At 53.6% G+C, this 12110-nt stretch overlaps 1 protein-coding gene across 6 annotated transcripts in view; it reads right to left on the bottom strand.

Moving 5' to 3' along the window:
* LOC105494147 (PHD and ring finger domains 1) overlaps window positions 1-12110 on the bottom strand; it is a 39928-nt gene that overhangs the window by 15694 nt on the left and 12124 nt on the right. For all 6 annotated transcript variants that reach the window (XM_011762301.3, XM_071073998.1, XM_011762299.3 and 3 more), the window contains exons 4-6: window positions 11478-11683; window positions 6881-6964; window positions 5517-5635 (exon numbers count right to left, since the gene is read on the bottom strand). In XM_011762301.3, coding sequence (XP_011760603.2) covers window positions 5517-5635; window positions 6881-6964; window positions 11478-11683 — 409 coding nt within the window. The remainder of the gene's footprint in view (window positions 1-5516; window positions 5636-6880; window positions 6965-11477; window positions 11684-12110) is intronic.

Raw genomic sequence — 12110 nt, 5'->3', positions numbered from 1 at the left:
TCAAGCCTTGTAGGAAAGTAGTTTGGGAAGTGCTGCCACTGGTATGAGGTATCTGTGCCCCTCCAAGCAGCCGAGGCTCGGGAGTCTGTGCCGAGATCCTTGAAACTTCACCCCAAAGACCCCAGACAGCCCTGAGTACGGCAAAAACAATCAAAGGAAGGGAGTCAAGCTGATGGTGTCCCTGAAAATTGAGCCTGAATTCAACTGAGCTTAACTACCACTTACTAACCACAGTGCTGAACTGTTCTAGGATCTAAGATACGAGTTAAACAAAAGTAAACCCATTCCCCCAAGAATCCTGCACCTAGGGCCGGGCGCGGTGGCTCAAGTCTGTAATCTCAGCACTTTGGGAGGCCGAGACGGGCAGATCACGAGGTCAGGAGATCAAGACCATCCTGGCTAACACGGTGAAACCCCGTCTCTACTAAAAAATACAAAAATCTAGCCGGGCGAGGTGGTGGGTGCCTGTAGTCCCAGCTACTCGGGAGGCTGAGGCAGGAGAATGGCGTGAACCCGGGAGGCGGAGCTTGCAGTGAGCTGAGATCCGGCCACTGCACTCCAGCCCAGGCGACAGAGCGAGACTCCCTCTCAAAAAAAAAAAAAAAATCCTGCACCTAGGAGAAGGTGTCCGCTGTGTGGCCCTCGCTGGGGCCTCACACAAGAAAGACAGGAGACAGGTATGCAGGAAGAGAAGCAGACTCCCGCGCGCACGACACGCCCTGCCAGGCCAGCATAGAGGGGCGGCAGGTCGGGGGCAGTAGGAAGAGCCCTAACTAGGTCCCCTCCTAACATCTGCTCTTACACAAGTTCTCTGGGGGCAAAGGCAAGAACTGAGCAGTACCTTCTTTCAAAGAATTCCAAAGTCTGAAAAGGTCCAACCCACTTTCCCACCACTGAGCTCCAGCAACCTTGGAGGAGGCTGCGGCTCGACCCGAGGCCCGAGCGGAAGGCCCCTCTGTGCCTGGCAGGCGCCCAAGCACAGCCAGGCCAGGCCTGTGTCCCCCACACTCACCCCGAAGAGACTGGCTGCAAGTTTAAATGCGAGCACAGGGACAAGGAGAGCTGCCAAGACTTGCCCAGCTACAGTGCAGGGACCTATGGCTCCACCTGCATGGGGAGCTTGGTGGCCCTGCTGAGAGCAGAATCGCCCTGCAGCTGAAGGTGCTCAGATCTGACCTGCCCAGGGAGGGGAGGGCCACATCTAACAGGCCTCAGCGAGCCCCTGTACTGCCTTCCTGGTGAACAGACTTTTTTTTTTTTTTTTTTGAGACGGAGTCTCACGCTGTTGCCCAGGCTGAAGTGCAGTGGCACGATCTCGGCTCACTGCAAGCTCCGCCTCCCAGGTCCCCGCCATTCTCCTGCCTCAGCCTCCTGAGTAGCTGGGACTACAGGCGCCCGCCACCGCGCCCGGCTAATTTTTTGTATTTTTAGTAGAGACGGGGTTTCACTGTGGTCTCGATCTCCTGACCTTGTGATCCGCCCGCCTCGGCCTCCCAAAGTGCTGGGAATACAGGCTTGAGCCACCGCGCCCGGCCCAGACTTTTAAATTAGATTGTAACTTAAAAAAAAATCAAGAAACTGTACCTTATTTCATGTATTATCAGTGTATCTATAGATAGCCTTGGGTTTTCGGTTTTTTGTTTTTTTTTTAGTCTCTCTGGAGTGCAGAGGCACAATCTTGGCTCACTGCAACCTCCGCCTCCCAGGTTCAAGATATTCTCGTGCCTCAGCCTCTCAAAGATCAGGGGTTACAGGTATGCACCACCACACCTGGCCAATTTTTGTATTTTTAGTAGAGACAGGGTTTCGCCATGTTGGCCAGGCTGGTCTCGAACTCCTGAGCTCAGGTGATCCACCCACCTCGGCCCACTGTGATTCCATTTTGACATGAAGAATTGAGTAACTTCAGACGTGTGATTTTTAAGAAAATTTAGCAGACTGGGCCGGGTGCAGTGGCTCAGGCCTGTAATCCCAGCACTTTGGGAGGCCGAGGTGGGCGGATCACAAGGTCAGGAGATCGAGACCATCTTGGCTAACATGGTGAAACCCCATCTCTACTAAAAATACAAAAAATTAGCCGGGCATGCTGGGGGGCGCCTGTAGTCCCAGCTACTCCTGAGGCAGGAGATTGGCGTGAACCTGGGAGGTAGAGCTTGCAGTGAGCCGAGATCGCGCCACTGCACTCCAGCCTCGGCGACAGAGCGAGACTCTGTCTCAAAAAAAAAAAAAAAAAAAAAAATTAGCAGACTGCAAACAGTAACAGCATGGAAATGTTTAGAAGTATGACAATCATTATATTGATCAGTTTTAATGTTTTACATCCATCAGGGTTTTTATATACTTGCGTTGTTTTATCTGCCAAGTAATTCAAGTAGTGTAGATAGAAAGAAAATCAACATATTGAATTTGTAAAGGTCACTTATAATAAAAAATTTTAATTGAGTTTTTTTTTCTTTTTTTTTTTTTTTGAGACAGAGTCGTGCTCTGTTGCCCAGGCTGGAGCGCAGTGGCCGGATCTCAGCTCACTGTAAGCTCCGCCTCCCGGGTTTACGCCATTCTCCTGCCTCAGCCTCCCAAGTAGCTGGGTAGCTGGGACTACAGGCGCCCGCCACCTCGCCCAGCTAGTTTTTTTTTGTATTTCTTTTTTTTTTTTTTTTTTTTTGAGACGGAGTCTTGCTCTGTCGCCCAGGCTGGAGTGCAGTGGCGATCTCAGCTCACTGCAAGCTCCGCCTCCCGGGCTTACACCATTCTCCTGCCTCAGCCTCCCGAGTAGCCGGGACCACAGGCGCCCGCCACCTCGCCCGGCTAGTTTTTTGTATTTTTTAGTAGAGATGGGGTTTCACCGTGTTCGCCAGGGTGGTCTCGATCTCCTGACCTCGTGATCCGCCCGTCTCGGCCTCCCAAAGTGCTGAGATTACAGGCTTGAGCCACCGCGCCCGGCCTTTTTTTTGTATTTCTTAGTAGAGACGGGGTTTCACCGGGTTAGCCAGGATAGTCTCGATCTCCTGACCTGGTGATCCACCTGTCTCGGCCTCCCAAAGTGCTGGGATTACAGGCTTGAGCCACCGCGCCCGGCCTTAAATTTTAAACATCCCCAAGAGCCTTGTTAGAAGGTACTACAACTAGGTTGGGCACAGTGGCTCACGCCTTTAATCTCAGCACTTTGAGAGGTCGAGGTGGGCGGATCACTGGAGCCCAGGAGTTCAAGATCAGCCTGGCCAACATGGCAAAACCGTCTCTACTAAAAATACAAAAATTAGCCGGCTGTGGTGGCACATGCCTGTAATCCCAGCTACTGAGGAGGCTGAGGCAGGAGAGCCACTTGAAGCTTGAACCAAGGCTGCAGTGACTCACTGCAGAGGTTGCAGGGAGCCGAGATGGTGCCCCTGCACTCCAGCCTGGGTGACAGACCAAGACTCTACCTCGAAAAAAATACATAAATGAGTAAAATAAAAGCTAACATGAAAACTAGGCTTTGTGCCTGAAAACCGACAGCCTCATCTGGCCTACCAGCTGCCCTCCAGCCACTAGAAGATTCACGGCCCCGGCCTGCAATGAGGGCCTTGCCCAGGATGGTGCCCATGGCAGCCAGGACCAGGTCTCTCCTATCACACCATGGCCCCTCGGGCCGTGTCCAGCGATTCCAGGCCAGCCCAGGCCCTTCCTTCACATGCCCAGAGTGGCCACAGCCACACAGAGGACTAGTGTTACACACGGGCAGGGAGCGCTAAGCCACCCCTCCACCTCTTTATTTTTAAGCATTCTGCGCTTGACCGGGCGCGGTGGCTCATGCCTGTAATCCCAGCACTCTGGGAGGCTGAGGCGGGTGGATCACCTGAGGTCAGGAGTTCAAGACCAGCCTGACCAACATGGAGAAACCCCGTCTCTCCTAAAAATACAAAATTAGCCAGGCGTGGTGGCGCATGCCTGTAATCCCAGCTACTCGGGAGGCTGAGACAGGAGAATCAGTTGAACCTGGGAGGCGGAGGTTGTGGTGAGCCAAGATCGCACCATTGCACTCCAGCCTGGGCAAAAAGAGCGAAACTCCGTCTCAAACAACAACAACAAAAAAAGTATTCTGCGTATATTTGAGGAGTAACTCAGTAATCAACAGCCAATAAGCACTGTGCCCAGGGCTGCAGTGACCAGGCTCCTGGGATACTCAAGGCAGCAGCCCTGCCCTTCAGACTTGCGGCACCAGCTCAGCACATGCCGGGACAGTTGGCAGCAGACGCTCCCAGGAACTCCAAGGAGGTGAAGACCATCAGGGGAGAGCACTCAGGAAACTGTCACAAAACGTGGATTTAGGCTCAGACTCGTAAGAAAGGAGGGAAGGCAAGATGTTTGCGAATATGAGCAGAGGCATGGCCGTTCCCTGGCTGCTGAGAGCAGAGGGCAGGACCAAGCAGGGGCTGGGACCTGGAGGGGCCGGTGGAGCGCACTGCAAGGCCCCTACACTCCCACAGGCCACAAGGAGGGCGAACTGATGACGAGACAAACGTGGTGGCGGCCTGCAGGACCCCCGAGGAGGCCCCTGCAGTGTCTGCGAAAGGATAGCCAGCGATTCCTGCACCAACAGCAGCATGAGTGGAGCAGAGGCCTGGGTATGTGGCTAAGAACGAGGTGACAGGTGGGGGCACAAGCGGCTGTGGTCAAGGGCGAGTCAAAGCTGGGATGACCAGGACCACATGCCACGGAGCAAAGGCCTTCACCAGGAGCCTACCCTCTGTGTGGCTCCAGCCACAGCACGCCCAGGCCTCCTGGCTCTGGCTGTTCCGTAGTCCAAACCCCGACCCAGCTACTTTCCGCCCAAGAGAAGGCTCCAGATTGAGCAGCCTCACTGGTTCTTTCAACAAGGGAAACATTTCCAGAATCCTCTCGCCATAATTTCACGCAGAAAAATCATTCAAATCAACAGGGAGAGCCCCTCGCAGGAGGCTAATGGGGAAGGAGGGACCTGCCTACAGCCAACGAGACAAAGCAGGGATATGGAGACAAGTGTCACAGGCTCCCGGGAAGCCAGGGCCACGCAGGGCCAGAGCAGGCGCTCAGCTGTGCCAGGGAGAGCAGCAGGTGCAGTGTAACTGGATGCGTACCCGAGGGGGAAGGAGGAGCAGGGTGAAAGGTGAGGGACCAAGGCAGCCAGGATGATGGACGCAGGCAGAGCCACTCCTCCCCCACAGAAAGGCCAGGACCAGGACACATCCCACCCTCTGGCTGGCCAGCCCCACAGCCTCCTGTCTGGCTGTTTTCTTTTTTGTCTTGATGTATTACCTGCATTTATGTGAGTAGCCGCAGAATGTTTTTTGGGGAAAGATGGAGGTGTAAATGGGTGTACTAGGAAGGCCTGCAGGTGTCAATGGTCCGCAGGACTGAACCGCGCTGCTGAGGGTGGTGAGCTCAGCTCCAGGTGCTGGGACTCAGACTTCACTGAAGGAGGAGGTTCTGCGTCCCTCCTGTCCCTGGCCCACCTCGCACGCAGCAGGGCACGTGTGCCAGTCCCAAGCGTCCCTTACCCCGCATCGCAGCCATCACAGAGCAAGAGCCTGTCCTCGCGGTCACTCCTGCCGCACACCTCACAGAAGGTGGGGTCCTCCTCCTCTTCCTCACTTGCTTTGGTGTTCTCCACTGGGATCTAGGACAGAACCAGCGGTCACACACCACATGGGACCCAGACTCCCCACGGTCAATTCCCATCACGATACACAGTTAATCCAGAATCGATCGATCGGCTTCAGATTCCTAAGTGGGCTCCACAGGCCCAGAGGGTCTCCCTAGACGTGCACACAAGAATTTTTATGTTTTCTACCATCTCAGGGTGGTGATCTAAGAGGAAAATATTCAACAGAAAGCAAAGTATGATGCATGGAAAGGAGCGGGTAAGCCCTGTGGCCCCTAAGTGGAGTCATCAAGCAAGGCAAGGCAGCAGCTGCCGGACTGCCACGTAAGAGCAAGGTCTGCCTCTTAAAAAAAAAAAAAAAAAAAAAAAAGCGAGGTGTGGTGGCTCACGCCTGTAATCCCAGCACTTCAGGAGGCCAAGGTGGGCAGATCACGAGGTCAGGAGATTGAGACCATCCTGGCTAACATGTGAAACCCCGTCTCTACTTAAAAAAAAAAAAAAAAGTTAGCTGGGCGTGGTGGTGGCAGGCACCTGTAGTCCCAGCTACTTGGGAGGCTGAGGCAGGAGAATGGCGTGAACCTGCAGTGAGCCAAGACTGTGCCACTGCACTCCAGCCTGGGCAACAGAGCAAGATTCGGTCTCCAAAAAAAAATCTGGGCACAGTGGCTCACGCCTGTAATCCCAGCACTTTGGGAGGCTGAGGCAGGAGGACGGCTTGAGCCTAGGAGTTCGAGACCCACCTGGACAACACAGTGAGACCTCGTCTCCACTTAAACAAAAAAAAATAGCCAGGTGTGGTGGTGAACGCCTGTGGACCCAGCTACTCAGGAGGCTGAGGCAGGAGAGGATGGCTTGAACCCAGGAGGCTGAGGCTGTAATAAGCTGTGATTGTGCCACTGCACCCCAGCCTGGGTGAAAGAGCAAGACGGTGTCTCAAAAACAAAATAAAGAGCTCTGAGCAGACGGGCCAGAGAGCCGCTCCCCGATGTGATGGGTACAGGGCTGGGGTCGAAGGGACATCCCAGGAGCTGGCAACATCTCTGCCTCTCACCCCCAACCCGGACCCCAAACCCCCCAGACAGGGCACAACTCAAGCTCCAGGTTTCCTGCTCAGGGCCACAAGGGGCACTTGAGTTGACTGCTATGAAGCATTTAACCAACACTCATTTCAGGAGAGCAAGCCCACTTTGGAAAGCACACTGTCCCACAGGGCAGGGACGTGAGCACGCCTGGGGTCTCCACAGCAGCATCCAGACTCACCTTCCTTAAGATTTTACCACCAAATTGAGCTCGAATACAAATGCTCTTAAAGAGAGTTCGATCAACTGGACAGGAATTGGCATTCTGTGAGAAATAGAAACGGGATGAGAATCTTATAAATCACTTTCACTTAGAGGTCAAAAAATTCTTTTACATTAAAAGTCAAGTATCTCCGTGCCTCCGTGTGCCAGGTCCTCCACTAAGCTGCTGGCAACATGGCAGTGAAGGGACCACAGCGAGCCTTGCCTCCCTGCAGAGCTGCCAGCCCTGACATGGGGAGGGAAGAGCAGCTCCATGAACGCGAAGCATCTGGTGACAATAAAGGGAGGATGGGGAGGCAGGGGGGCGGCATCGTGCACAGGCCCCTCTGCGGTGAGCCCTGTTCAAATCTTCTGCCAACTTTTCCAAAAGATTGTTGGACATTCACTAGTAAATTTTTAGAATTTATTTTAATAGGCCGGGAGCAGGGGCTCACGCCTGTAATCCCAGCACTTTGGGAGGCTGAGGCAGGCGGATCACCTGAGGTCGGGAATTCGAGACCAGCCTCACCAACACGGAGAAACCCCATCTCTACTAAAAACACAAAATTAGCCAGGCGTGGTGGCGCATGCCTGTAACCCCAGCTACTCAGGAGGCTGAGTCAGGAGAATCGCTTGAACCCTGGAGACGGAGGTTGCAGTGAGCCAAGATGGCGCCATTGCACTTCAGCCTGGGCAACAAGAGCCAAACTCCATCTCAAAAAAAATTTCTTTTCATAGTGTGGATAACAGTCAGGTATGCGTGGCAAAAATTTTTTTGCCTTTATTAATAGTGTTCTGACCCACATAAGATCTTTAATTTTATACCATACACAAGAAAACACTGATTTTAACTGAATAATTCAATGGGCCCTGACAAATGCATGTCCTCCAGAGTCCCCACCCTGGTCTTCGGGCCCTTCCCTCTCCCACCTGGCTGTTTCTTCCTGTTGTCTCGGGTGTGGTCAGGTGCGTCTTCCCTGGGGTTTCTCAGGAGTGGAGTCACGGCATGGACTCCTGCTCACGGCATTCTGCCCTCCCTAGCACTGCAGAGACGCCACCACACAAACGGCTCATGTGTCCCTTCCCCCGTGGTGCACATCGACGGACGTGTCTTTGTGTGGGTGCACTTCTGTTTCTCTCGGGTAAACACCCATGAATACATGTGCCTTTGAGGTTGTGCGTGTGACATCCCCCCTCTGGAGTCTGGGGCGCCATCCTCCCCAGCAGCACCTCCCGTGGTGGGACTGGGGTTCCCAGAGGAGCCCTGCTGCTGAGCCCCGCACACTCACTGCCCGTGTGCAGACATTCTCTCAGGCTAGGCCCCGCATGCTCAGAGCCTGTTTGCAGATGTTCTCTCAGATTGTTTAGGAAATCCTTCCCTTTTCTTATCACAGAGCTGCCTGTGCTTTCCTTTCCAAGTTTCAGTTTTGCTTTCTAATTCAAAATCTTGAATCCATCCAGCATCGTGTGTGTGCTGTGAGCAGCCCCCACCTGATTGGTCCCCCAGGCACTGCCTGTCTCCCCAAGTATGTCCAGGTCTCTTTCAGGGCCCCTGCAAAACCCTAGGACTGGTTTTCATTCCTGGACTGATGCCAGTTCAATCACTGTAGTTTTATAAACCGTAATATCCAGTAGGCAATTTCTCCCCTTTTCAAAGCTATCTTGGCAATTCTTGGTGCCTTCCTGTCCTCATGTGCTGATTTCACAACACATCAAGCGCTCTGAACTCCTGCTGGGACGGACGGAATCAGCATCCCGCCCTCCCTATGGAGTAAGACGTCTTGAAAGGGAAGGGGCCTTGCTTCCTTCAATCACAGCTGTGTTGGAAAAGCTCTTTGGCCGGGCGCGGTGGCTCAAGCCTGTAATGCCAGCACTTTGGGAGGCCGAGACGGGCGGATCACGAGGTCAGGAGATCGAGACCATCCTGGCTAACACGGTGAAACCCCGTCTCTACTAAAAATACAAAAAAAAAAACTAGTCGGTCGAGGTGGCGGGCGCCTGTAGTCCCAGCTACTCCGGAGGCTGAGGCAGGAGAATGGCGTAAACCCGGGAGGCGGAGCTTGCAGTGAGCTGAGATCCGGCCACTGCACTCCAGCCTGGGCTACAGAGCAAGACTCCGTCTCAAAAAAAAAAAATAAATAAAATAAAAAGAAAAGCTCTTTAAATGTCTTAAACATCTTTATGACTTATTTCTAAATACAATGTTTAATCTTTATTGACCTTGTATCCAGGAATCTTGCTAAGCAGTATTCTAACAGTTTATTTGTAAGATTTCTTCTTTTTTTTTTTGAGACGGAGTCTTGCTCTGTCGCCCAGGCTGGAGTGCAGTGGCCGGATCTCAGCTCACTGCAAGCTCTGCCTCCCGGGTTTACGCCATTCTCCTGCCTCAGCCTCCCAAGTAGCTGGGACTACAGGCGCCCGCCACCACGCCCGGCTAGTTTTTTGTATTTTTTAGTAGAGACGGGGTTTCACCGTGTTAGCCAGGATGGTTTTGATCTCCTGACCTCATGATCCACCCGTCTCGGCCTCCCAAAGTGCTGGGATTACAGGCTTGAGCCACCGCGCCCGGCCAGATTTCTTCTTTTTTTTTGAGACAGAGTCTCCCTCTGTTGCCCAGGCTGGAGTGCAGTGGTACAATCTCAGCTCACTGCAACCTCCACCTCCCAGGTTCAAGCGATTCTCCTGCCTCAGCCTCTCGAGTAGCCGGGATTACAGGCATGTGGTACCATGCCCAGCTAATTTTTGTATTTTCAGTAGAGATGGGTTTCACCATGTTGGCCAGGATGGTCTCGATCTCTTGACCTCATGATCCAGCCACCTCGGCCTCCCAAAGTGCTGGGATTACACGCATGAGCCACTGTGCTCGGACTCATTTGTAAGATTTCTATACTGACAAACTTATTTGTAAATGCCCTCCCTCTCCTGCCCAATACTTATCTAATAAATGCCAGACAGAAAATACACAGCAAACACCATATCTTGTTCCTCAATTTAAATGAAAGCTTCACTTACCAAAAGAAAAATCTACAAAAAAATAAATGAAAAAAAGTGGCCGGGTGCAGTGGCTCACACCTGTAATCCCAACACTTTGGGAGGCTGAGGTGGGCGGATCACCTGAGGTCGGGAGTTCAAGACCAGCCTGACCAACATGGTGAAACCCTGTCTCTACTAAAAATACAAAATTACCCTGGCGTGGTAGCAGGTGCTTGTAGTCCCCGCTACTCGGAAGGCTGAGGCAGGAGAATCACTTGAACCCGGAAGGTGGAAGCTGCAGTGAGCCGAGATCGCACCACTGCACTCCAGCCTGGGCAACAAGAGCGAAACCCTCCCCCCCACAAAAAAAGAAAAATCTGAGCCTAAATCTACTGTGGGCTGTGGACTCACCACAACAGAACAGGACTCGGAAGTACCAGAGCCAGACTTCGGGTGATGTCACAGCCTGCCCCCACCAGCAGCATTAGTAATGTCTGGGTCCTGCTTCAAACTAAGCATACGGGCAGTTTTCAGCTACTCGGGGAGACAGAACAGGAAGACCCAGTCACTGGGAATCCTGGGTGAGGTCATGGTCCTGAGAAGAGTCGGGGACAGCACGGGCTGCCGGTGCACCCGCAGGGAGGGGAGGGAGTCGAGAGGTGGCAGTGTCAGAGCTGAGCCCTGAGTACAGAGGTCAGGGACTCATCAGTCATCCTCGGACTGCAAGTTCTACTTTTTTGACATGTTTCACAATCAAGTATTCAGAAAGGGCGGGGGGAGCTGATTGCTTCTAAAGGTTCATTTTGAAATATAAAATACACTGCATGTTTACAGTAAACCCTCTTCACCTGTTTTAAGGACAGTCCCTTTTGATGCCGGTTATTGTGACTGAGTGCTGTATCCTACCGATGTTTTCTTTTTCCTTTTTTTTTTTTTTGAGACGGAGTCTTGCTCTGTCGCCCGGGCTGGAGTGCAGTGGCCGGATCTCAGCTCACTGCAAACTCTGCCTCCCGGGTTTACGCCACTCTCCTGCCTCAGCCTCCCGAGTAGCTGGGACTATAGGCGCCCGCCACCTCGCCCGGCTAGTTTTTTGTACTTTTTCAGTAGAGACGGGGTTTCACCGTGTTAGTCAGGATGGTCTCGATCTGACCTCGTGATCCGCCCGTCTCGGCCTCCCAAAGTGCTGGGGTTACAGGCTGGAGCCACCACGCCCGGCTACTACAGGTGTTTTCTGTATCAACTGAGAGAACCACCTGTCAAGGCAGCAAACCGCCCAAGCACCACAGCACACCTGCCTCTGGCTGGCAGGCTGAGATGGCCCCTAAGTCATCCAGGGTTTCTGCAGCTGGTCCCGAGAGATCCACAGCCGTCCTCTCTCCTGCCACTGACCGATACACCACAAACGCCTCACATGAGCTCACCCACACTCCCAAGAGCCATGATGCTCACAAAGCAAAGGCCAAGCCAGACTCAATCCTGTGGCTCCAGGGTCAGCCGCAGAGCAGAGAGCTAGAACCTCGCAAGAGGCTGACCACAGGCTGGGTCACCTATAAACAGGGAGGCTATCCCGAAGGGAGGAAGAACCCAACCAGAGGTGAACTCACCTTGGACCATTCGACAATGCAGTCCAGGCAGAAGTAATGGGCACAGTTCTCTGGCGTCCCCACGGCCTGGTCTCTGAATGTGTTGAGACAGATCGGGCAGCTCTCCGCATCATCATCAGAATTAAAAGAGCCGGCAGCTTCCAGTTTCCCCTGAGTACCCGCTACCTCCAGCAACGTCTCCCCATCGTCTTCAGAATCCTCAGAACCTGGAGAGAGAGGAAATGTTCCAACTGGTGCAAGCAAGACTGGCAGCGCGAACTGTGGCACTGGAGGCAAGCAGGCCAGGCTGCACTCCGGACACCAGGTCTGCAACGCAGAGCCCGCCTCCCCAGGGGCTCACATCCTGCCACTTATCTCTACGTGCACGCTCAGCACATCCACAACCCCAGGAGCCCTTCCCCGCACCTAACCTGAAGCCTCGGGCGCCCTGCACCGAGGCGTGGGAAGTTGAGCGTCCTGAGTGCCAGATCAGCTCCTCTTAAGCTGAGCCTGGGTCTGAGGCAGACCTCAAGAGGAGCGGCAACCCTGGGGCCCAGCACAGGTCCCAGAGATCATCAGGTTCATTTCGGAGCCTCCAAGCAAGCCCCTCAGTGCAACAGCCCCCTGACAGCAGCCCCCGTTTCCAACGCCCCC

Source organism: Macaca nemestrina, chromosome 12 (genome assembly GCF_043159975.1).
Source record: "Macaca nemestrina isolate mMacNem1 chromosome 12, mMacNem.hap1, whole genome shotgun sequence".
Classification (NCBI taxonomy): domain Eukaryota; kingdom Metazoa; phylum Chordata; class Mammalia; order Primates; family Cercopithecidae; genus Macaca; species Macaca nemestrina.
This window is presented reverse-complemented; position numbering and strand designations above follow the sequence as displayed.